The sequence below is a fragment of the Mercenaria mercenaria genome, chromosome 5 (genome assembly GCF_021730395.1).
Source record: "Mercenaria mercenaria strain notata chromosome 5, MADL_Memer_1, whole genome shotgun sequence".
NCBI classification, from domain to species: Eukaryota; Metazoa; Mollusca; class Bivalvia; order Venerida; family Veneridae; genus Mercenaria; species Mercenaria mercenaria.
This window is the reverse complement of record NC_069365.1, coordinates 93331799-93358475: the sequence shown is the minus strand read 5'-3', so window position 1 is coordinate 93358475 and position 26677 is coordinate 93331799. Positions and strand designations below refer to the sequence as shown.

Below are 26677 nucleotides of genomic sequence, written 5' to 3'. Positions count from 1 at the left end.
GATGCCAACATAAAACACTGCCAGAAAATCTTAGAAATTCTAGCACTCAAATGTTATTTGTTACATTTAGGTTAAAACGAATTTATTAGACATAGTTTAAAGTTAAATGTTACTGTTTAGAAAGTAAGCAGTCAATCAAGCACACTAATTACCTCTTTGTGGCCCTCGTAAGCTGCCATATGCAGTGGTGTCATGCCAGAATTGTCTCGGTGCATCTCGTCAAGGCCTCTATCCAAAAGCTGCTGAACTATTGCCAAATTCCCCTGAGCAGACGCAATACTGAGAACAGTTCTACCCTCAGAATCTATCGTATCAACTGCTGAACCCCAGAACAAAAGCTGCGTGACAATTTTCTCGTGTCCCATAGAGGCAGCCGCAAGCAACGGAGTTCTGCCGTTTTTATCACTATGATCAACGTCTGCATCCCATTCAAGCAGCATTTCACACACTTCCTGGTGTCCTTCATAGGCAGCGACAAGAAGAGGGGTCATTCCATCTTTGTCTTGATGGTTAACCTCCGCCCCGCGCTCTAAAAGCAAACTAACAACATTTTCATGTCCTTTGCTTGCTGGAATACACAAAGCAGCGACAGACAGAGCAGTTCTACCATCACAGTCCTCATGGTCAATGTTTGCATTATAATCCAGTAAGTGTTCCACAATTTCTGTGTGACCCATGTACGCTGCTGCGATAAGTGCAGTTCTGCCTTCATTATCAGCCTTGTTTACATCAGCACCACTTTCTAACAGTTTTACCACGATTTCCTCATGGCCGCCCCATGCTGCAGCACGGAGCGCTGTTCTTTGATCAATGTCAGCGTTGTCCACCGAGGCACCTGCAGACAATAAAACAGATACCACCTCTGTGTGTCCACCCCAAGCTGCTGATCTAAGGGCCGTCCACCCGTCTTCATCAGCATTGTCAACATTAGCACCAACTTCAACCAAGGCAGAAACAACCTCAGCAAAGCCCTGTTTTCCCGCTAGATTTAATGGTGTCTGTCGAGATTTATCTAATGTCTCTATGTTTGCACCTTTCAACAACAATAATTGCACTAAATGTAAGTTACCCTGGTACGAAGAGGTGTGTAACAGTGTACGTCCATTTGCATCAACATGATCGATTCGCTCGTCTATATCTCTATCACTAAGTTTCGGAGATTCTATCTGGGACTCAATCGTAAGGCTCTCTTTCATGCTGGCAGCATCACTTTCCTCCTCGCATGGCATTTCAGCCCCAGCATCCAACAATAATTTCAACACTTTCTGTTCCTTTGGTATTCCAGCATTCAGACATTTTTCCACATCTGCTCCAGAAATTAGCAACCACTGAACTAAGTGGTTATGATCTATTGTTGAATGAAAGCTGCTTCTCACAAGGTGCGATGCAAAATCCTGAACTTCAGCTGGCGTAAGCCGTGACGCATGTAATGTGGCGTAAAGACACAACATACCATGGCCTTCTGATGCATTACACAGATATTTCTGTGTGCAATGTTTAACGTCTAATAACCATTCAGCGAAACTGTGGTGAAATAATATTCTACAGCCGTCTGCACTTGTAATTAAAATTTTGGAAAGTAATTTCATGTGTTTTTCGAATTCCTCTTTGGAGAGCAATGTGTTTTTAATTTGAGCACAGCCATACAGTTCTAAATTAGTTAGTGGTTTTCTTGTCGCTAATATCACTTCAAGGATAGCTTTCACTTTGGAGAACTGTTTTTTAATGAATAACCTCTGGCACAACCATAAATAAAGACCATTCAGAGTTCCCGGAATTTCTCTAATTTCGCGCAGCATAACAAAATTTTCAGCCACACCATCTAATACTTTTTCTAGGTACAGAAAACATCCATTACTTTTTATATGTAATTGATTTAACATTTCAGCAGTTTCACGACTCAAATGTTGTCGTAATTCTTCCTCGCGGTCAAGCCGACTCAAAATATACTGCTGCACATCTCGAACCACGTGCGACTTCCGAAGGTCATCAAGACTTATTTTTCGGAATCCAGTGAACATTCGAGTTATAGCTTTATTCTGTTTGCGTGACGAGCAGACAAGAAGTAACCAGTTTGGAATTAATGTGTGGTGTTTGGCGATCATTTCTGCGATTGTTTTGCTCCCCTCTTCTCTTTCGTTAACAGAATGTAGGTAAGACTCGTCTATAGAGTCCACCAAAATGAATAACGTTTTCTCTGGGGGTTTGATTGCAGACAAAGGATTAACTATTGCACGTTTGAAAACCTCATCACAGCTTGTGTCACATTCGCTAGAACTCAGCAATTTTTGAACATCTGGGGCTTTCACAAGTTCCGAGTACCCAGCAATCAAATCTGAACAAATCAATTGTTTAACTAAGTTCCTTATAAAGGCTGTCATTGACAATGTTTCCACATCGTGTGCCTGGCAGAAGTGATATGCCAAAAGTCGTCTGTTTAAAAGAATCTGTTTGCCGTCTGCATTTGTAGGCCAGACAAGTTCGCAGCAGAGAGCCGTCTTGCCGCATCCGGGCCCTCCCATTATGAGGGCCCCACATGTTTTTGCTGTCGGCCTATTTTCCAGACAGTGGTTAACTTTGCTGAACGCCCATTCTCTACAATAGAATCGCTTCTCTTTCAATAAACAATGACTCATTTTTTCAATTATTTTCTCTGTTTGCTCAAGAGTAATTTACGAGAATATGAAAACTAATTTTCTCATCATTCCAAACTGACAGCTAAATTTCTTCCGAATTGAATCCGCTAAACAATTCTTGTCTATCTTCATAATGATTTTTTACGCTATTCATTTCCAAAATACTTCCCCGACCCATTGATCTTTCCGAAATAAACAACAATCAATAAATACAGATAATCCCTTTGCATGAATAACTAAACAGTTACAGGTTTGCGATAACGATGCACTTAAACTTGATATACCGAAACTTCTTAAATAATTGAGCGAAAGATGTATTTTGGTATGTCACTGGTTTAATCGATATGTTCCTCCGCACTTCATTAAACTGAATGAATGAAGATGGAATGACTAAGCAAGCTCCCAACTGATCTGGACCAATACATCAATATCACACATAGTTCACTGCAGCAGAAAAGCATTTAACGATACAGAAATAGAAGTAATTTCACTGCTACACATATAATTATCTCCAAAAATATCTTTAAAATCTCCGTTTTCTTCCCACCCTTCTCACACACTGTTGATCGAGTGAAAACTTTTATAATTAAAATGTCAAACAAACTTTTAATACATCAGCATTTACTCCATTTAGACTTCTCGCTATCGCAGTTTACGATGTTTCTTTCATAATTTGATACTTATTTATCATGATGAGGGAATCAACAAATCCACAATCCCATTTCCCAATGCTTCAATTATCCTAAAATGATCACCAATTCTGTATTTCTCTAAATGATAAACATTTCAGAAATTCTGTTCACTGTTTTTTACTGAGTATAATTCCTATTATTTTCAATTATTATCATTGAATGTTCATCCAACATGGAAAGCTATATTACACCTGATACCTCTTTTTGTGAAAAAAAAACACCCATATATAATATCACTTACATGAGGTTTTTCACTCATAAATATCTTTAAATGCCACCAGACGTATCATTTTCCAGTACGTATATCGACAAAAAACATTTCCTTCAAATATCACTCTAGATTCCTCACTCTTCATGTGGGAAGGGAACACCAAGAGCGACCACAGCTGTACGCATCACAGATCTTAATTCGACACAACGTCCTTTGTTAATTTCAAGCTATTGCAATTATTCCGATTCAAAAAGAAATCCCGACTGTTTTTGCTGAAACGTTTTTTCTGCAGGATCAATATGGTGAACACTATTTCAATTTCTCTTTTTGTTTGTGTTCTGTTGCCAATGGAAACAATCATGTACTCTCTGAAATGAGAAGGAAAAGAAATATAAATTTTTACAAGAAAAAACCAATTATAGTGCAAAACAGGGGGCAATATAACATGTCTTTTAATACTTGGGGAATAATCACACAAGTTAAACTCTGCCAGTATTCCATAAATGTAGTGGTGATGTAATTAAGAGTCAAACTCCAAACCTCAGTGATCATGATTTAGAATCCAAAATGAAAAGAAATTTAATAGCTACTATTGGTTTAACCCCCTACCCCCACCCACAACAGGAAAGAACAGCCTGTGAGGATATTTTTTGTCATACAGAATTTTGTCCCATTCTTTTGCGTCATTAAACCAATCAAAAAATGAAAATAAACTCCAAAAGTACCTACCGGGTAGTAACCCAGATTTTGTAAAGATAATCATGAGAAACAGCAATATCTCTGCATTTTAGTAAGATTAGAATATTAGTAGTCCTATATATATATATAGTCAAAATAACAGAACATTTAGGCCAGCCTGATCATCTTCTTAAGACAACCACATTTAGATAGCAGGTCATTAACCCGTACCCTGCTAAATTTCTATAATGAATTTGTCCATCTTTCAGTTTGGACAGTACCATTATCTGTTAAAAGGGGTGCTTACCAAAAAGATACTGTCTGAATGGCAAACAGTGCAAATTATCATGATGTGCAGGCTGATCATGATCTACACTGGTCACAAAGGCAGAATCAGTCATGTCCAGCATGATAAGGGTTAAATATTCAGCAATCTCTGTAAGCTGAATGAGTGAGGCTAGTTTAATCTAAGTTTGTGAAACAGTCATTTAACAATTATAATCATATAACACAAATATCTAGCATTAATGTGTTTGTTGTGATCAACAAAACTGCATGCATCATCAAAAGAAAACAAAAAAAAACTTGCAGTATATCTTCAACAGCATAAAATGTGTCTCCACTAGCTGTGTTTGCAAGAAATTGCAGACATTTATATCTGGTATGATGCCAGGAGCTATAATGTTGTCAAAGTAGAGAGGAAGAATAAGTGAAGCTAATGGCCACAATGTCTGCTATAATATCTACATTAATCATGATCAAGTTTCTCAGTTCAAGTAACCTAGTAAATAAACAAAGATTTCTTTTCTCAGCAGGATATTTTGTGAATTTAGAGAAAATCTGCCAACAGCTTCCTGTTGGTATGTCCCAGTTCTCACATTGTTGCAACACAGAATTCTGCAAGTGCTACATATTGCACACAGTTCTCACACTGTTGCAACACAGAATTCTGCAAGTGCTACATATTGCACACAGTTCTTACACTGTTGCAACCCAGAATTCTGCAAGTGCTCCAAAATGTACATAGTCGGAATTCTGCATGTGCTCCAAACTTTACACAGTTCTCACACTGTTGCAATCCAGAATTCTGCAAGTACTCCATATAGCACACAGTACGGTACTCACATTGTTGCAACACAGAATTCTGCAAGTGCTCCAAATAGCACACAGTACGGTACTCACATTGTTGCAACACAGAATTCTGCAAGTGCTCCAAATTGCACACAGTTCTCCCACTGTTGCAACATATAATTTTTACTTTTCATTTTCAGCACCAATACAGGCACAGAGGTTGCAACAGAAACTACTGTTACAGAAATGTCAGTACCATAGAACAGGAAAATCCTGAAACCCCAAAAGACTGGTAGTGATAAAGCCAAGCACAAAGTGTCATCAACACCAATCTGACTAAAGTACTTGATCTTCTAAACGAAGATCTGAGAACCACCCATTCACATTCGTCTTCTGTATATTTTGGATTTCCAATATTGCTCTTTTTATTTTCGCAAATCTATTTTTATTTGAACCAATCAAACAACTTGTTTGAATGTCAAAGAATAAGAAAAATTTGCAGTCAATCCAAGGCTCGAACGCGGGACCTCTCGCTTACAGAGCAAGTGCACTACCGATTGAGCTAACCGGCTATCTGACATCTTTCGACATAAAAATTGTAGATATCAAAAACTAAGGCTACTTAAAGCTTGCAGAATGTTGTAAGTTAGCTTTTGATTGGCTAGAGGAAAGGTAGCCAGAATGAGGCTATCAATAGCTCGTTGTCAGATCCTATGCGTAGCGTAATAGGATATGTATTTTAGTCAGATTGTCATCAACACATATTTAAATTATTTGAAATGAGATGCTTTTAATGTACACTGTTTTGTATACTTAAGTGTGAGTCCTTGGACCTTAAGTCCTTGTGACTTTTGACCTGTCGTCAACACATATTTAAAATATTTGAAATGAGATGCATGTACACTGTTTTTCGCATTCTTTTGTGTAACACTAGAGACTATATCTTACCTGTTTATATCATTAGATATCATATATCTATTTATATCACTAATATCAAGAAATTAGAGAAAAGCCAATTATGTGTAAGGTTGTACATAATAAAAGTGTTCTAAACTGTTGATTTGTTTTTTAATGATCATTACAGTAACCTAGAGTAACTAGAAAAGTACTGGTAATTTCCAGGAAGCTATGGTAGTTGGTAAGTACTGGGACTAAATTGCCAGGAAATATGTTTAATCATTACGATGGTAGTGAACTGTGTAGACTACCACTGGAACAAATGTCATGACTTGTGATGGAAGTTGTTGTCAAAGATCAGTTTGACATCTGCAATTGTGAGCAAAAGAACGTATTTTTCCAATACTATGGGTATATAACTGATACAATTGCTATTGAAAGATGGTGTAAAAATAGCCCAAAATGCAGGAAATCGCGTGCTCGATTTCAAAATTTTCAGGGGGAGCAAGCCCCCGGACCCCTCTAACACAGGCCCTCATTCTTCAGCACCAAGCCCTTTTTCAAGTCTAGATACAACACTAGTGCTCCAAACTGCACACAGTTCTCCCACTGTTGCAACACAGAATTCTGCAAGTGCTCCGAACTGCACACAGTTCTCCCACTGTTGCAACACAGAATTCTGCAAGTGCTCCAAACTGCACACAGTTCTCCCACTGTTGCAACACAGAATTCTGCAAGTGCTCCAAACTGCATACAGTTCTCCCACTGTTGCAACACAGAATTCTGCAAGTGCTCCAAAGTGCACACAGTTCTCCCACTGTTGCAACACAGAATTCTGCAAGTGCTCCAAATTGTAAGCAGTTCTCAAATTGTTACAACACAGAATTCTGCAAGTGCTCCAAATTGCACACAGTTCTTCCACTGTTGCAACGCAGAATTCTGCAAGTGCTCCAAATTGTAAGCAGTTCTCAAATTGTTACAACACAGAATTCTGCAAGTGCTCCAAACTGCACACAGTTCTCCCACTGTTGCAACACAGAATTCTGCAAGTGCTCCAAATTGCACACAGTTCTCCCACTGTTGCAACACAGAATTCTGCAAGTGCTCCAAATTGCACACAGTTCTCCCACTGTTGCAACAAAGAATTCTGCAAGTGCTCCAAATTGCACACAGTTCTCCCACTGTTGCAACACAGAATTCTGCAAGTGCTCCAAATTGCACACAGTTCTCCCACTGTTGCAACACAGAATTCTGCAAGTGCTCCAAATTGCACACAGTTCTTCCACTGTTGCAACACAGAATTCTGCAAGTGCTCCAAATTGTAAGCAGTTCTCAAACTGTTACAACACAGAATTCTGCAAGTGCTCAAAATTGCACACAGTTCTCACACTGTTGCAACACAGACTTCTGCAAGTGCTCCAAATTGTAAGCAGTTCTCAAATTGTTACAACACAGAATTCTGCAAGTGCTCCAAATTGCACACAGTTCTTCCACTGTTGCAACACAGAATTCTGCAAGTGCTCCAAATTGTAAGCAGTTCTCAAATTGTTACAACACAGAATTCTGCAAGTGCTCCAAATTGTACACAGTTCTCACATTGTTGCAACACAGAATTCTGTAAGTGCTCCAAACAGTAGAAAATACTTCAAATTATATTATATTGCATGTTCTACCTTCCATAGGGATTGTCCAAAAAACTCTTTTATACTGTGGAAAAGTTAGAAAATTAGTCACTGCATATCCAAATGCAGAAATTCTTCTTTCTGTTCTTTCCCTGGAATATAAGAATCTGACTGCTTGAAAGTGCAGACTGAAATATCTGACTCAAGGGTGACTGTTTATGTGGTAATGAGGCTCTGCTGAGTTACTGCAAAACAATTACCCTTACAGCCAGTCACCCACAATCAGTGATAATCCTTTTTCTTGCATACTTTGTTCTTCAAATATTAGAAGATTCATATCACTGTTCAGACTGGACTTCTTACCAGAGTCAGAGTTCCAAATTTGGGTTGCCAAAAAAATCCCCACATGAGAAAATAGTCAAATGAAGCAATAATATTGGTCAAGTAGGTTATATAATATGGAAAATTCAGTGTCAGCTAATTTTGGTGGAGGAATACAGACAGCAAATGCCAAACTGTGCAATACTTCAGTCCGCGGTAAACTTCTAACTCAAACTCAGAGCGGTGGGACTCAGAAAGCCAATGACATTAACTGACCTCCATGCAACTCTGGAGTACGTAATAAGTCAAAAATATATTAAAATTATCATAACCTGTAACAAACTAAATTGCTTAAATTCCACGTCTAAAGCAAGTGTGCTTGATTGATTGCATTAATGTAAGCAAGACCTGGAAACAAATGCTGAACTAATTCAAATGAGGCAAATCACCAGGCATGCTTTTACACAGACAATGCATTGAAATAAAATCCAGACATGTCAGAAATTCTGTTACAGCCTGTAGCTAATTCAACAGGACAGCAGCCTGTTTTGAATTTGCAATCATGCCAGACAACTCTGCAGAACCATGTTGCCTTTCAGCAAGAATCAAATGTAGCATAAAGATTGCTGCAGATGTTGAAAGAATTCTACCAGATTATTTACATGTGGTTTCAGACCTATCAAATACATTCCAAAGCCACCTGACTTTCTGCTAAGTTGTTTTGCAAGCTTTTTTTTCCTATTACCACACTTTAAGAAACTTGTGTTGAACAGTTCTGATATGAAAATGATCTGCATGTGGTTCTCTATTGCACCAGCAACATGTGCATATGTATCTGCACTTCTGAAGCATAATGTAAATGCACTGGATCAATAACACAATTAATATAATGGAGGCAAAAAGTGGTAACAGCTTACAGATAGATCAAAATTTTGGATAATATAAATATTAAATCATTTTCAACCTTTTCAAAATGTTGATATTTATAATGCTACTGACATTTTGTAAAATATTCCAGCCCTTTTTATTTTTACAATTTGATAGAAAGCAAACATATTTATGTTGTTAAGTATTTGCTTTAAAGTATATAATACTTCTTAGATATTCAATTTTTCCATCTTTCCTTTTTGGAAATCGTCATCAAATGTATTTAACTTGACTAAACATATAAATTAATGATGGATGTACATGTGCAGCGAGTTTAAACCCTTATCATGCTGGAAACGATTGATTCTGCCTTTGCGATCTGTGCAGTCTGATCAAGATCTGCACTGTTCGCTATTCAGTCAGTATCTTTTTGGTAAGCACCCCTTTTAACAGTTAATGGTATGGTCTATTAAATTGAAAGATGAGCAAGTTCATTATAGAAATGTAGCACGATTTTAGGGTTAAAACTTCCATGTTTTAGTGGCAGAACATGTACACTGTGTTGAGCTGCATAATGTACTATTTCAAACCTCAGTGAGTATAGTACTATTCTTTAACTTTGTGCTTATACATTTTTTTTTTGGGGGGGGGGGGGGGGGGGGGGATTTAACGTCGCACCGACACATGATAAGTCATTATGGCAACTTTCCAGCTTTAATGGTGGAGGAAGACCCCAGGTGCCCCTCCGTGCATTATTTCATCACGAGCGGGCACCTGGGTAGAACCACCGACCTTCTTTTTCAGTATGAGCATTAAGTATGAGCAGTTATATTATAACTGTATGAAATTTGGATATAAGTTAATATATAATTATCTACCTTTAATAAATTCCCATACCAGTTTGTTTGCAAACATTAGTGTAAAATGTAAAATAAATCATTGCAAATAATACCCAAATTACAGTAATGCTCACTTATTATCATCATAATCAATGAGGGACTGTGTAGACTGCTTAATTAAATTTACATTATTCAATGCCAGACTGGCACATCACCTAAAATCTGCAGGAAAATATAACTGCATGCAGACAGAATATTTAAATGCACTCTCAATGTAACCTTTTATTAGATATTATTTATAGATAGAATATGAATGCATTTCGATTGTATTTTCAGTTATGGCACTAGTGTCACCACCGTGTGGAAAGGCGTGGCTGGGAGGATGTTGGCATTTTGAAAGGTCACACTAAATGACTTGAACAACATGTACATGACACTGACCTCTAATTAGTGTAAAAGGTCATAATTACAACATGTCATTTTAAAACCCTAAGGCGATATTTACTCAACTAGCCTAATTTCAACAAAATATTTTATCTGAAAAGACAATTATCTTCAAACTGAACATTAAAGGAAAGTTAAAAAAATGTATTTAAGATCATTTTTATTTACATAGATCTTTTTTGTTTATGCAAGGTTTTTCTGTTTAAATAAACACTGGGGTTATTTTTCTTTCTTTTTTTTTTGGTGGGGAGTGGGGCTGGGGGAGTGGGGGGGTCTCCAAGAGGCATCTCTTTCTTCCTTTGATAGGACTACTAATTACTGGTATTCCTGTGCTTTTTATTTGTTTTGGAAAGAGATTTTATGTTGAGCACTATTTATTTATGTAAAAAACAACGCAATTTTTAGATGTGCTATTTTTGTTCATTGATTTCCGTTCAAATGGCACTATCATTGTATATATGCCACTTCCCAAAATTTTGCATGTCTTTTAACCTTTACCTTGCTAAATTTCTAAAATGGACTGGTCTATCATTCAAATTGGGCAGTACCATTTATCATTCAAAGGGGTTGTAGTGATAGTAGGTTTATAGGCCACTTCCAACAGCCTTGCTGGGTTAACCCTTTAGCGACGTGTTTAGAGTGTCCATCTACGGATCAAGAGGTGTGGGGTTCGAGCCCCACTAAGGACCTTGGTATTTTCTCTCCAATGGGTTACTTTAATGGCGATAAGGATGTTTAACAGACTCATACAATGAGCATGGAGGGTCATTATGGAGAGCTGTAGTCAGCTCTGAAAAGTATAGGTGGGGGAGAGTGTAGTTATAGTAGGTCCAACAGCCCTGCTTTTGGGTTAACCCTTTAGCAACGTGGTTAGAGTGTCTGCCTATGGATCACGAGGTAAGGGGTTCGAGCCCCAGTAAGGACTTTGGTATTTTCTCTCTAAGGGTTTACTTTAGAGTCTTCACTAAAATTTTACTGACTGAATGGCGAACAGTGCAGACCAATATCAGCCTGCATGGACGTACAGGCTGATCTTGGTATGCAGGACGTGCAGACTGATTTTGGTCTGCACTGGTCGCGTCTGCGAATCACTTGCTGCCAGAGTACTGGCTAAAGGTTAATATTCTAAGCAATCAGTGATTACAAATAAATCATGGATGTGCCATCTACCCAGCTAACTCCCTTCTACTTAATTACATTTAATTCAAGTTGTAACAATGTCCAAACATTTATTATTTCACTATTTGCCACAGTTCACATTCCTTCTTCCTTTATATAAACAGTAAGAACCAGATATTACCTAGCTGGACACAAAAGAACTTCTATATTCTAATGAAATGATCATATTCTACAATCCCAGCTGGATAAATATTAAATTTCCAATCTAAATAAATGAATCTGATCATATGTCAACTGTGTTTAATTTTAAATCCACCTGGCTCTAAAACTGGGTCATACTGTTTTTATCATTAATATGATATGTAGGTCAATAGGTTATAACTGTTATCTTAAGTCTGACCTGTCTGATGAACATCAAAAGAATTGACAAAGATGTACAGATAATATCTCAAAAAAGGTGATTATTTTAAACAGTCCCTTGACCCATTGATAATTTTAAACCCACTACCAAGAGGAAATTTCTGAAGATGAATTACACCTACTAATCAAAAAACACTGCAGCTTTGACTACACTGCAGAAACATACTTTTTTCTGAAGATAGAGGCCTTCTATAATAGTGGTCATGTTTTGTTCACAGGAGATAACTCCTGAGACTATGTAAATTTTGTATAATTATATCCCTTCCCTTCTAGAGTAGATAATCAGAGGCAAGAAAGATCGGTCAGAAAATATATGAGAAATGATTTAAAAAATAAAAAAGTGTAGTGTTTAGTCACGTATTCCCAACAGCAAGTTACTAGTGGTGTTGTGCACAAGTCAGCTCCGGCACAAACTATTTCCAGCCGGAACAGTAATGCTTTTTTATACAGATAATTAAGGTATTACATTAATCTAAAGAACAAATAGCTGTCAAGTATGTTTAAATGTCATAATTAGCAATAAAATTTATATTTAAACTTGTTTGTTGTAATGTTACATTTATACTGATGAGGATTTGCTGTGTAATGGAAAGTTTTCAAATTCTTTTAACAAGTTATTTTGTCAAATACCTCTTAAGGTCATTAAAGTTGACAGTAATCTAAGTAGTAAGTGGCAAAAGATTTTCTTACCTGATACCAACACCTTCTTGGGTAAGATTAACTTATCCTGTCTGGATTAGAGATTAACCATTTGACCAAAGGCTGACCAGTGCCTAAGTCCACATGTATCGTGTCACTCAAGGACACTTAATCAATATGTGGCGGATATGAACGGTCAAGGTTTAGTCTTTAAAATCCGCAAATATTTAGTTTTGCTGTAAGCTATTGGTTTTTGTGACATAAAAATAATTACAAAGTGTGATCTGCATAAATATTTGGTTAAGGATGGTGTTAATTTTACACAAGCTTAATGTCTGAATGTATAGTTATGACATCTGAAGATACATTTCTTTTGAAGTTGTGCAACTACAAATCTATTTGACTATGTATATGCATAAAGAATTATTATCGCTCAGCAGTAAACAAACTAAGGGGACTTAAGGTTGTTGCTGCCACTGACAGCACTTACTTCACGATTTTTGGGGCAGAAATTCTGCTCCAAACCCCCAACATGAGGAAGCTATCAGCATAAATTTGACTATTCTATTATTCATTATAACCTTTACTTATTTGGCTTTAATCTTTCATGACTGGATATTTTGTAACAGTCATCCCTCCAGTGAACTTTGAAGTTCTACCTAGTCATCCCATATCTATCTATGCTGCTAGTGGACTTTTAATTCAAGGCACTGAACCCGACCTCATATCTTACATAGAAGTGTTGTTCCAGATACTTGGGCTGAGCCTGGTAGAGTGATATATGGGTGCACCAAGCAGGGTTAATTTTAAGGCTGTCTCAGATGGTGGCACCAACAAGAAAATATTGGTGTCCCAGATGCATGCATTACTGAAACATATATGATATATATTGCTTTTTAATATGGTGTCCTACGCTTCTGCCAAACACAGTAAGATTGCCTGTCACTGATAAACTTGAGTGTCCAGCACATACTCCTGCCAAGCATAGTTGATACCTGCGCCAAACATGGTCAAGGGTGTCCCAGATACTGGCACTTAAAGCACAGTTCTAAGTCATTGGTTCAACCACAATAGTCTGAATTTCTATCAATTTATTATTAACGGTAAAATCTTTTAAAAGATTGACTTCTGGAGTCTTACTGATAGAATTTCAGACTCCTGTGGTTCAACCCATGCAGCAGTTAGCCCAGATATAATATACATCAGCCAGAATATAGAATTAGTACATTATTAAAACAATTTTACTCTCTCAAGAATATGCCACGTTTGTAATGTGTTATATATATTATATATAGGCCTACTTGTATGAAGCTATTCTTACCAGTGAGCTGTGTGCTAAATATATATTCAAATAATCCAGAGTTTAGTTTTACTCACACCCTGTACATCCAGTCATCCGAATTAATTTAACCCATCACGGTTTAGTTCTGCATCCAAACACTGCTATGAAAATTAACTCACCTATTCTCCGCTTAAAAGCTGTACTTTGTTCAGATCCAATTTGTAGCAGAAAACAAAGGAAATTGCAAAATTGTGTATTTCATTCAATCATACACACAACGTGCGACTGTCTACACTATGTTAATTGAAATGTGAAAGTAGGCGGTGCTTACGATCAATACACTTTGCTCATTGGTCCGTTTAAGGTGAATGATTGTCCTCAGCAGTTATAATGGATATGTCGAAAACGGAGAAGCGATGTTTGCTATTCGAATATGGTTTCTAACTTTTTAACGAATTTTAGAGCAAAATAGGATACTGTTGCATACCATAGCCGTCGGTTTTAGTATACAATGTTTAAATGTTTACTTTAGTCGCTTCATTTTATATATCATTTTTGAACCCGCGGTTTGTTTTAAGTTTACATCGATATCTTTCTTGATTGATAAAGTGCTTTTGAAAGAGTTTATTCAACAGGGTTACCGCTATCACAAACACTGACCGTTACCATAGATCGTCTGAAAATTTAAAGAAATATAACACAAACCTTAGAGGTTTTTTGTTTTTTGTTGTTCTTTTTTACCTTGGCCTTACACACCCCGTATTATATTGGGATGTAGTTTATAAACCATAATGCTTACTTGAATAAAATATCTGTGAAGACATTAAAGTTGAAACTAAAAAAGAATATGTTTTCTTGCTTATTTTCAATCTAATATCTGTTAGAAAATTTATAGGCTATAAATTACAGTGCATGGCGATGCCCATATTTATTATTTGCCCTTTGCCGTTTCGTTTTATATGCTCTGTATATTGTCTTGTATTTTGGTGGTGTAATTTCCCTTCACCCCACCCCACCTTAATACGTTCCCACTCTCTATCATGGTACCCACTCTCTATCATGATACCCCCAACCTGCCTCTCCCTCCTCATTTCCCCCCACTGATGCATATTTGAAGCAATTATATCTGTTCACTACAGTTTCTAATTGCTCAGTGCCACCTGGGAGTCTACTTTTACCTATTATTATCATTATATCAGGACACATTCTAAAACTGATGAAGCTTTGTAAACATGTATAATGCACATTGCTAAATAGCAAATAAACCTCGGCTTCAGATGTGTTTATATACTATTAGGGTAACCAAAAGAAAACAAAAAAGCGTTAGTTAAGCTATTGTACCGATTTGTTCTTTTTACGGTCATACGTATATTATGAACTAAGTATGGTATCATCATGTGCATAGTCACAAAATCATTATTAAATACTTATGTTTATCAGGAGTGTAATTTTTGTACAAAAAAGTGTCATAAATCACGAAAAAAAACTACTTTATTTCGCTTTGTGTGCTAATTTGAATAGGGAAGGTGAACAAAAACATTGCCTCATCGTGAAATTATTTTATAAGTCTATTAAAGTAAATAAAATAAATTCTTGTCATATTTTGCGGTTGCCTAGAGACGTGGCACGCGCAAAGCTGTGTATAGTGAAACGTACTTACTTTAGCCATTAGTATATAATTATATTACATTTCGCACCACTGACTTTCGTACTTGATGGATATGTAACCCAGTTGTTTCGAGTCAGACGATTGACTAGTGCCTAAACCTCTCTTGGAACTATGGCGAACTATTGTGATATACGTACAACCCAGAACAAGCGTGCCCGAAAAGCATGGGCAATGTTTTATATGTACCATGCTATAATGATTGTTGCCATCTCGTTATATACGTTCTTACAGCGCGATAACGCGTAAATAGTCTCCACTTCATTTTAGTATATATCATTTATGTAATAGTTTTGCCAAATATTCCATAAACAAAACCCTGAGATACGCATCAACATTCTGTCGTTCAGACAAATCAATATTGCTATCTTTCATCTTTCCCTTTTATGTTAGATAGTTAAAGAATTGGGCAGATGCCCAGAGAAATAAGAAAATATCAATATTAACTGACAAAAAACGATGATACCAAATTAATAACACTTTTGATACGGTATTGAAAGGTTTGGAAAATGCGCGGTTCTAAAAGATGCGTAGTCAGGCTTTTTGCGCAACGCTTTTCTTGAACAGCAAAATATGCAAAGCACGAAAACTACACACATGCAAGAGTCCTTGAAAATTGTTTGTTTACGTTTTATCATGTTCAATAATTATTGTGATGAGTAAGTTATTCATACTGAAGCAAATCACCGGTTTCATCCGGAATGCAAGGAATGTACATTTAAGTGCAAAAATATATAACCAATGAAGATCTTTGACAGTTTTGACTAATGACTAAATATGCTATCATTGTTATCAAACTTAACAGTAGTTAACACTGTTTATAACAATACCACTGGGATTTTTTTCAGTTTCAAAACCGTAATGTTTGCGTGTATTACAACTATAAAGACTGAAACTACGCCCCCTTTGCCACGAAACAATACTAACAATAGCAGTAGATCGATGACTTCAAAGGATTCGGATTATACTGATATTGTCTGTTAACATGCGCACTTGTGCATGATTTTGTCAGTAGATAAGTAAATTTCAATGTAAGTTTAATATTATTCATGTAATTACTACTGTATTGTCAGTAAATGTCAATTTCGGGGTCGTCTTGAACGTGATTTCACAATTTATTTCTAGCAATGACATTATATGTCATAATTTATTTTGTATATTCCGTCACTTTCATGGAATTCATTATTAAGTTTTATTAATAATAAAGATCTAATTATACCAAATTAGCTTTGTTGAAACCAAATCCGTTTAAACCGGCCATACCAATACTTATCTTTATCCGTAAATCCACAGCGTTAGTCACCCGGTGAAATATGCTGTAAATCTGTTCCTTATGATGAAAGCTGTTCTTTGTTGTGTAAAGCTGTACTTTATGCTGTGAAGCTGTACCTTGTAATGTAAAGCTGTACCTTGTGCTGTGAAGCTGTACCTTGTGCTGTGAAGCTGTACCTTGTCCTGTGAAGCTGTACCTTGTGCTGTGAAGCTGTACCTTGTGCTGTGAAGCTGTACCTTGTGCTGTAAAGCTGTACTTTGTGCTGTAAAGCTGTACTTTGTGCTGTGAAACTTAGCTGTGCCTTGTGCTGTAAAGCTGTACTTTGTTGTGTAAAGCTGTGCTTTAAGCTGTAAAGCTGTACTTTGTGCTGTGAAGCTGTACCTTGTAATGTAAAGCTGTACCTTGTGCTGTGAAGCTGTACCTTGTGCTGTAAAGCTGTACCTTGTGCTGTGAAGCTGTACCTTGTGCTGTAAAGCTGTACCTTGTGCTGTAAAGCTGTACTTTGTGCTGTGAAACTTAGCTGTGTCTTGTGTTGTAAAGCTGTACTGTGTTGTGTAAAGCTGAACCTTGTGACGTAAAGCTGTTCTTTGTTGTGTGAAGCTGTGCTTTGAGCTGTAAAGCTGTACTATGTTGTGTAAAGCTGTGCTTTGTTGTGTAAAGCGCTGTGCTTTGTTGTGTAAAACTGTACCTTGTGACGTAAAGCTGTACCTTGTGATGTAAAGCTGTACCTTTTAGCATATCCCTACTTTAAATGATTTCAATACTGATTTATCATATTTTACAAACGTTTCGGGGATTTACTTAGTGTTATACTTTTCTTTCGAATATTTTGTTCAATTACATTTTAAATGGGATCTTTAATATGAGTGTGATAAAAAAGATTATAAAGTAGACTAAGATCTTATATGTGCATTTTAGTGTATTTATATGAACATATATTTTGCTGAAATTCATTATATATATATATTCTACAAAATTATATTGTCAGGTTAATAGGTGGAAGGGCCTCAAAATAAAAAATAAAAGTAATAAAAAAAAACAATAAATAAAAATATAGATAATAAATGTAAATGATGATGATAATAAGGATAATAATGGGGGTAATGACGATGATAAAATGAAATAAATAACAATTACAAAATAAAGATAAGAAATAAATAAATTAGTACAAAAATAGGTATCTATGAAATTATTTTAAAGTGTACATAAAATTATGAAATGGTTTAACTGACAGTAGTACAAAAATAAAAAGACTTACTAGCCAAACCATAAAGCACGTTTCACTGTAGACACGTTCTGCACTAGTCAAACCTATTTTATAATGTAAAGCTAAACAGTAAACATTATAAAGTATGAATGAAATAGCAACGTAAATTTCCATACTCTGTCATAACAAAATATGATCTGTCTCACCACAAACAGTCGTTATTGTACATTTTTCAAATACTTCAGACACAACCAAAATAGACAATACGCAACACGCCGTGTTTCGTAAATGACATACCCTTTTCCTGGAAACTCTGATGTGATTACTGGTATAATTATTATACATGTACATTTATTTCATTCAGTCTGAAAGTTTAAGAGTAAGTAAGTTCATAAAATGTGTTTATCAATTTTTTTGTCCAAGGTTATATGTCATGCTGAACTTTAAGGTCCCGGAGTGCGTTTATTGTTATTTTTTCTTGTTATCGGAATCCCTTTGATGTGACAGGATAATAATAGGAATTATCTGTTCATTTAATATACTTATTTCATTAACTGTTATTAAGTATTACAAATCACTTGCCCCTCACCGATGTGGATTCGAACCCCACCTGGGGCGTATAATTCTTCATATCAGGAAGCTATCCAGCAGCATTGAAGGCCGGTGGTTCTACTCAGGTGCCCGCCCGTGATGAAAAGCGGGAAAGTCGCCATATGACCTATGATAGTGTCGTTATGATGTTACACCCATTATTTAATGATCAAAGAAACGCAACTACGTTATTGAAGTTATGAAGTGGAAACAGAGTTACTGTTTCGCTACTTTCCTTTCTGGCTTGCCTTCAAAAATAAAGTCAAAACTTAAGAGCGTCCAAATATCTTATTTCCCATAACCATGTTGATTACAAATCTTCAGTGCTGGAACCAACGCGAACATTTTTTATGGGTTTATCGGTCATATGAAGCTGTCAGATTTGGTATGCTCATCAGAGATATCATGGCCTTAAAATCATCTGTGAATAATCTTGAAATGAATACAATTTTCCATTAAATTTTGAACATGCCTAAATGTACTAATTTCTTTTAATGCGTCATTAGCGGGTAATTTATAATTGAAACGGGCAAGCATGTTCCATACATTTTTGGGTAAACATCCTTTTGATCATTATTTTGCAGTGAAGTAATTTTAATTCCAAATGAGCGCGGAAACAAACTTTTAGCAAGAAACATATCAGTGCGGCACACTAAGTCATCGCACAGTGAGGCAACTGCCTTTAATAACAAAATGCATTTTTATGTACATAGACTCAATCTATAAGAAAAACGATCCAGATTTTTTTAATGAATCAAAAATCTTGTTTTATAGTAATAATGTATTTATTTGTCTATCTTAAAACGTGTCTGTATTGTACACTTAATGGTAAGCTGTGACATTAAGAAATGCTCTAATGAGCCGCACCGTGAGAAAACCAACATAGTTCATTTGCGACCAGCTTGTATCCAGATCAGCCTGCGCATCCGCGCAGTCTGGTCAGGATCCATGCTGTTCGCTAACGGTTTCTCTAATTGCAAGAGGCTTTGAAAGCGAACAGCATGGATCCTGGTCGCAGTTGCACTATGTTGGTTTTCTCATGGTGCGGCTCAAATTTAATGCTCAAATCATACACATTTGAATGAAAACGATGACTGTCGTAATACTTTCACTGACTTTGACACCAAGTGAGTTTATTCTATGATGGCAGAGTCATTGGTAACTCCCAACAAATAGTCACTGATATCACCTATTCTCTTTAGCAGAGTGTTAAAATAGTCAGTTTTGCGATCAATTGTGCGTCTAAACTGGTTTGAAATGCACTATTTGTCTTGAAGAATTTAAGAAATTCACGAAGGAGCACCCCTGCTGCGGTTTTTTTTTCTGAAATAGTTTTTAAACATTCCATTTTGTCTTGTAGAATTTTACACATTCTAAAGTCGGGCCCACCCCTGCTTATACTCTAGTTATAAGGACTAGTAATGTATACATTTCAACATGACATTTTGTCTGAAATGGCTTAAAATGCAGTATTTTGTATTGATGAACTTTAAAATTGCACGCGGAGAACCTCAACATATGCCACAAATCTCCATGCTTCCATACTTTGGATGAAAATATTGACTTGTTACTTACGATAAGTTTAAACCAAACCTATTGTACCCCACCAACCCTCTCTTCGTTCTCACAATCCTCCCAAACCCACCCGAGAGATCCTGCTTTGGTTTTGTAGGCCTGGATACGGCCAGGAATTGTAATTCAAGTATTCGTTGATATTAATTTGAGCCTTTTTTATCTCACGCCTTAATACTCATGTCCTAAATCATTTGACTCAGTTTGATAGGCGGGGCTACTTTAATGAATCCCTTTTATTGAGGTCTAATATACTAGATATTCCGCCTTTCTATACCCTTGGTGTATTTTATATGGAGAAGAGGGAAGTAACACCTATCAGTCCAGGACGAAGCACAAAGAAGTTACTTCCCGTACCTCACTGATAATTTCGTTTGCGACCTACAGTCGAACATATCCTTTCAACAGCAATAGCACGTAAATGTAATGGTAAACGATTACCAAGTCAACAGCTTTTGCCATCGTGCGAAAAGGGGCTTGTTGTAGCATGTACACTTTCTTTCCGGGAACATGAGCATTGCCTACCAGACTTGAAATTTTTCGTACTTCTGAGCGACGGGTCAAAACATGGAAAGGAGTTTTTGTTTTGTATTATGTTGGAAGGTATGTGCATATGAGTTAATTGTACTCCATCTGTGTATATGAGACTGTAAAGCATGCTGATCATCCAATGTGGAGAAAATAAATGGGGCTACCCCTTTATTGAAGGCAGAAAATACTTAAAACACCACACTTAAATCATTTCATTATTTTCCTTTTAAATGTAGAAAAAAAAATCTACAGGTATAGTTTAAGATCTATAATAAAATTAATTTTTGTCATTGAACCACGTGTCTCTCACGCCAAGGACAAACTAACATACAGCAGAGGTATGCAGGAATAATCATTAACTTCAATCGATCTATAAAGCGTTCCTTTTGATAATATTGGTAAAAATTCAAAACGGTCTATTGAAACCTATAACTGGATATCAATGTTGTCTGCGTTATTAGAGGCAAAACAAGATAAATGAGGTCCCGCCTTTAATATTGGAATTGTGTAAAACAAATAGAATATTAAAGATATAGCTATTCCTTTTAGGCTAAAAAATCTGCAATAACAAAAGCGAGACTGATGGGTGTTTAACCAATATATTGAAAAGATTGCTGAACTGTATTTAGAGGAGTGCCTTTGCTTAATCAATCATATTTGTATCAACGTAGGTACACAGTAACATGTTTCATTATGATGATTTCTCAAAGTTGTTGCGTCAAAGTTTGAAATTTTGTTCAACTAGACATGGGCTTGAGCCCGAGACACTTAAATTCTATTTCACCGATCTACCATAAGAGCTCGGTATAGCTCACAGGCAACTCCATTTTTATTTTTCACTTATATTGCATTTGTTATTATTATTCTTTACCAAGTTTCCAAGAAAAGCATACTGACTTTGCGTACCAGTTATCGGATGCAGAAGCATATGACAGCTTCTTACACTTCTTAACAAAGCTTTCGCGTTTTAAATATTCCATACATGTTTTTTAGTTTGAAGTGAAACATGTCTTGTAATTCTGAAAAAAAAAACATCAGGTAGATCTATATATTTTCGATAGACCTGACCTACTAATTGGGGGAAATAGTTCCAACAATTGAAAAGACATGGAATAAAATAAAAATATCTTTCACTTTTGAACACCAGATGCAACAGTTTCTTTCGTGACTACGCTATTCATCCAAATGTTGTATCTGGAATTCACATGATGAAAGATACTGCGATCTTAAACTGATACATGTACACGGCCTCTATATCTATAATACTGTGTACTGTGCCAAAACTCTAACTCGCTTATCTCGCAAGTCCGGCTATCTTGAATACATTCTCAAGTCCCGTTCCGAAAACATCTGAACAAAATATCATTCTAAGTCGAATTTCGGTTATCTTGAAGTATAACGCTTGCTCCCTTGGTAATCGAGATACGGAGTTTTCAGCTATAAATATAGCAGAAAATTACCGTACATGTAAGTAAACATTTCCACTTTATCGTAGTCTTTCAATTAACCTGTGCATACAGTAATATTTGATTGTCCCGTAATGAATATAACAATAATCAATTTCATAAATGCATTATTTGTGATATTCAGTCAATAGACAAATGTTTATTCTTTTCTTAATTGATTTCCATACAGGCTATTTTCTTTACCCCTTTGAAACTGCGCGAAGAACCTCTTAAATAAATTGATAAAGAATTGATTATCATAAGCCATATTGAGTGTGATATGAGTGTTAAATTTCATTCTTGACTTTAAACATGTTACAGATAAAAGCCTAGTATAAACACACTGCCAATATCTGAAACTAAGCGATCAAATTTATTAATGCGTAGTTGACATTATTGGACTGCATTTTAGTTATCAGATCTTATTCTAATATCACATTGATTATAAAATTATACAAACACGAAAAACAATATTGTAGGACTATTGCGTGATAATAATTCAGACTTGGGCCAATTTAATATTATAAGTGAGATTAAAAGAATTTGAAGCCGTCTTAAGATTATTGTCGTAGCTTGGAGAGAGGAATTGTTTCATATAAAAGGAAAAAGTGTCATAGGAACGACATTGAAGTTCTTAGCCGTGGATGAATAATACTGCTTTTACGTGAATTGTTCCTAAACGTGCGCTGGAAGACATTCTGATACGGTTGAAGTTGATAATGTTTTAGAAAAGGTGCTAATCACATATTATAAACAAGAAAAACTTTTGATGACAACAAGTAGATTAAACAGTGAAAGATAAAGCTTAGCAAGAAAACTCGGGCTACCATCTGAAATTTTAACATAAACAGGCTGAAAGTTTGAAGACGGGAACATAGTTAATAACTTGAAACCGGCACAAAGATTCGAATAAAACTACAATGACATCAAAGAAAGAAGAGAACAACTCACATGGTGACGAACTAAGGTGCGGACAATGTCATAAACCATATCGCGACCCTCGTCTGCTTAATTGTTTGCATTCTTTTTGCATGGAGTGCGTGCAAGAGCACGTGACAAAGAATAAATGGAAGAGGAGTTTGTTGTGCCCACTGTGTCAGAAAGAGATGCTTATTCCGAAAGATGGTCTCAGCACAATCGCGAGGGACTTCTATATAAAAGCGAGACAAGAGGTCGGAAAACTGACACCAACGTCAGAATGTGATATGTGCCAAGAAAAGGAGTTCGCACAGAGCAGGTGTCTTAACTGCGACGTTAATTTGTGCAGAACGTGTAAGGAAAAACATTGTAGCCCTGAATCGGACCAAGTTCACCATTTTCTGGAATTTGTAGAGCAACCAGTAGTTACTCAAAGCAAACCACACCCTTCTACAAAGCTTACTCAGATGAGCTATTGTAACAAACATCCTGATCAAGAAATAAGTATATTTTGCACAAAATGTAAAATCAATATATGTGCGAACTGCAAGGAAGAAAAGCACGGTGCTCATGCAGTACAAGAAACAGCAAACATGGCGAAATCGATCAGAGGTTCCCTTACTCATTTCCTAGGCGCTATTAAGGAATACCTTCCAGAATTTGAGGAGTTTGTTAAACAGGTCAGAAAAGGACAGAAGGAACTTGATAAGGACTTAGACAATACCATAAAAGATATTCAAGCCAGATCAAAATTTCTTCAGAGAGAAATCGAGAAGATTAGTCAACAAGTTATCAGTGAAGTGAAGGAAAAACATAAAGCCGAGTCTGACGATTTGAACAAAGAAGCCAAAAATATAATAAATTCCTACAAATCGATTGCCACGGTTGCAGCGTCGGCGGAAAGAATTCTGAAGATAGGGAGTGATATCAATGTAATCGAGTCCTCCAAACGTATCCAGAAAAGATTCATGCAAGTGGAGGACGAGCTCCCGTCGTTATCACGAGACAGTGTAGCGACAGTTGGTTTCGTACCTGGAGGATTAAAAGCCGATTCTTTACCCAAAATGTTTGGTCAGATTTCAAAAGGAGAGATTGCACTACCGACTTTACCAGTGCCGTGGGGAATTCGCGTTGCCAAAGAGTTTGAAATGTGCTCCATAGGTGGGTTCAAAGTTAAAAGTGCGGCAGATACAGTGCAAGCAATAGCTCCAATTTCCGACACAGAGGCTTGGATTTGCTCCGGTTGGGGTTCAAAGGATGTATATTTATATTCAATCACAGGCGAAAGAAAGAAAAAAGTTACTCTGGACATTCAGGTAGACCACATGTGTGTCACGCCATCTGGCGAGATTCTCGTGTCTAGCTACGAGGACAAGTATATTCGCAAAATAAACAAAGAGCATGTCGTTTGTGACTTCGCTATACCTCACCTTTATCCTGGCGGAATGGTCATGACAAAACGGAAAGAACTTTTTGTATGTGCGGTGGACAGCTATACTACGCGACGTGCATCACACTCATATAGATGCCTAATGAAAATGTCTGAATATGGGATGAACATCGATGAAATCGATGAAGACGGGGATACAGTATTGTTTGGAGCTCCTTATCGAATTGCTGAAGCACCAAACCGTGATTTATGCATCACCGATAGAGAGGAAGGAAAGTTGCGAGTTATCAGGATAGACCAAGAGGGATGCCTTAAGTTTGTTTATACTGGTCCTAAAGAGGTTAAGACAAAGCAACCATTCAACCCATTAGGTCTGTGTTGTGACAGGGGAAATAACCTTCTAATCTCTGATTGGGGAAATCATTGTGTACACATGGTGAATGGTGATGGACAATTTTTAGGTTTTATTCTGTCTCAGAAAGACGGACTTTTTAAGCCTAATGCAATGTCGTTAGACAAGCTGGGGAACCTTTGGATAGGGGATGGAAACGCTACCGTCCGTGTATATAAATACGGCAAGCGTGATTATTAACGTGGAAACTAGTGTAAAGTAATTAAAATGTGTATCAGATATTAATCTATTAACGTTTACAACACCTAATAGCAAACAAAGCGTTGTTCTCGTGTTTTGAGTCACTATAAGGGATAATATTTGACAAATGTTGCTATATGTCTATGAATGTACGATACGATAGATAAGTTGTATTTACCATCGTTCTCATCGGTAACTAAACAATTACACATTCGGTGCTTGAGGATTATATGTCAGGTCATTGTTTTATGCGCTTTTCATGTAATGTCTAAAATAGTGTAGTTAAGTAGTAAAAAGTCTTTATAACTTCAGATGCATATTTTATTTTTAGTAAAAGAGAGCAGATAAAATATCCATTCTATTGTATTAATGTTACCAGTTGTTGTTAGCAGTTAAATGCCATTAAAATGAATAATAGACGTTTTGATTTTTAAATCCTTTCCACCAACATTTTGTCAGTAACACTGAGCACACAATGTATTATACCGTTGTTTTGATTGTGTTAATACTTTGAGTTCCAACATATTTGTTAATTCGTCAAGACCATACAAATGTTTGTTCTGGCGATTTTGAATTTTGTCCGAGTTTAAAACAAGTTCCATTCAGTTTTTAGAGTAAAAATGGACATCGAAATTATTGCATTTTTACATAATGACCTTTTGTTGTGTTTCGAGGAGATAATTCCTAAGGCTATTCAGTTTTGTACCATTATACCATTTTTTTCTCAAACGTACGATGAGGGTTATTGCTGAGGTAGTAAAAGCGAAAATAAAAAAAAATTAAGAAAAATAACGTTCAGTGCACTGTGTAAGGGAAGTAATACCTGCACCGTAATGTTTTTTGATGATACAAGTTACCTTCCCTATTTGCTCACATACCGGTGGTAAGACTATATAATACTGCTCTATGATATCAATACGGTGATTTTATTGTAAAACAACGTTTCAATGTTGTAACTTAATCATTAACTTTCTTGTTTTTATTTTTTCTCTCGAATGTTATTGATAAATGCCGTTCAAAATGTAAAATAAATCGGTTTGCTTTTGAGTGTTTAATAAAATCTGTAAGAAGATCTTTTGGTTGCATAGAATACAATCAAGCACATTTATAGTAGAAGTCTGTTCATGAGAAGTATTAATGGAAATACAACAACCCTCACGCTCCCAAACACCGACTAAAGTGATTACACTGGTATTGGAAGAGTCAAATATTCAAAAGAACCAGAATATACCACATGTACTCGTGTGGCATGACTTGCCTTTGCATAATTGACCATGTACGCCTAAGACCCACAACAATTATCTACGTTACTGTAACTATGATTCCTTTTACAAAGTTTGAGCAAATATGTAATCACTATACTTACGGACAATTTATGAGTGCAGCAATAATACACGTTCAATTATGTTTTTCCTATTTACGAATAACAGAAGGCCTTGAACACCAACATACTCATAGAACATAAACAGCTGGTTTATAATTCAAATAATTCTAAAGACAAAAATCTACTAGAAAATACTTTAGAAGCATAGAGAATAACCAAAGAAATTAGTAGGTTTGATTGAATCAGTCTACAAGAGATAATGAAATGTATAACATTCCCAACGCCGGGATGCATCGACTTAAACGGAATCATAGGTGGTATGATCCAAAAATTTCAAGAACTAATAACGACACTATGTGCTTTTAATAGCTCAAACGCATCATATAAGCACTGACTCTTTGATACCTTTAGTTAAATGAATCTATAATTA

The 26677-nt window shown here is 36.3% G+C and overlaps 2 protein-coding genes across 4 annotated transcripts; one reads left to right on the top strand and one right to left on the bottom strand.

Annotated features, from left to right (window-relative positions):
- Positions 1-116: 116 nt before the first annotated feature.
- LOC123557967 (ankyrin repeat domain-containing protein 50-like) lies at positions 117-18086 on the bottom strand. 3 transcript variants are annotated; one of them, XM_053544349.1, is made up of 2 exons: positions 17936-18086; positions 117-3907 (listed from the first exon to the last, which is right to left on the bottom strand). In XM_053544349.1, the coding sequence occupies exon 2, from the start codon at positions 2634-2636 to the stop codon at positions 132-134; it is 2505 nt and encodes an 834-aa protein (XP_053400324.1). In that variant the 5' UTR covers positions 2637-3907; positions 17936-18086; the 3' UTR covers positions 117-131. The 3 variants fall into 3 exon arrangements, with proteins under 3 accessions (XP_053400324.1, XP_053400323.1, XP_053400325.1); XM_053544348.1 differs by lacking the exon at positions 17936-18086 and adding an exon at positions 13918-14399; XM_053544350.1 differs by lacking the exon at positions 17936-18086 and adding an exon at positions 13778-13900.
- Positions 18087-22344: 4258 nt separating this feature from the next.
- LOC123557966 (tripartite motif-containing protein 2-like) lies at positions 22345-25970 on the top strand. The gene has a single exon (XM_045349799.2). The coding sequence runs from the start codon at positions 22944-22946 to the stop codon at positions 24921-24923; it is 1980 nt and encodes a 659-aa protein (XP_045205734.2). The 5' UTR covers positions 22345-22943; the 3' UTR covers positions 24924-25970.
- The last annotated feature ends 707 nt before the right edge of the window (positions 25971-26677 follow it).

Coding starts and splice junctions, on each gene's coding strand:
- LOC123557967 (XM_053544349.1), bottom strand. CDS start 2,636: ATGAGTCATTGTTTATTGAAAGAGAAGCGATTCTATTGTAGAGAATGG.
- LOC123557966 (XM_045349799.2), top strand. CDS start 22,944: ATGACATCAAAGAAAGAAGAGAACAACTCACATGGTGACGAACTAAGG.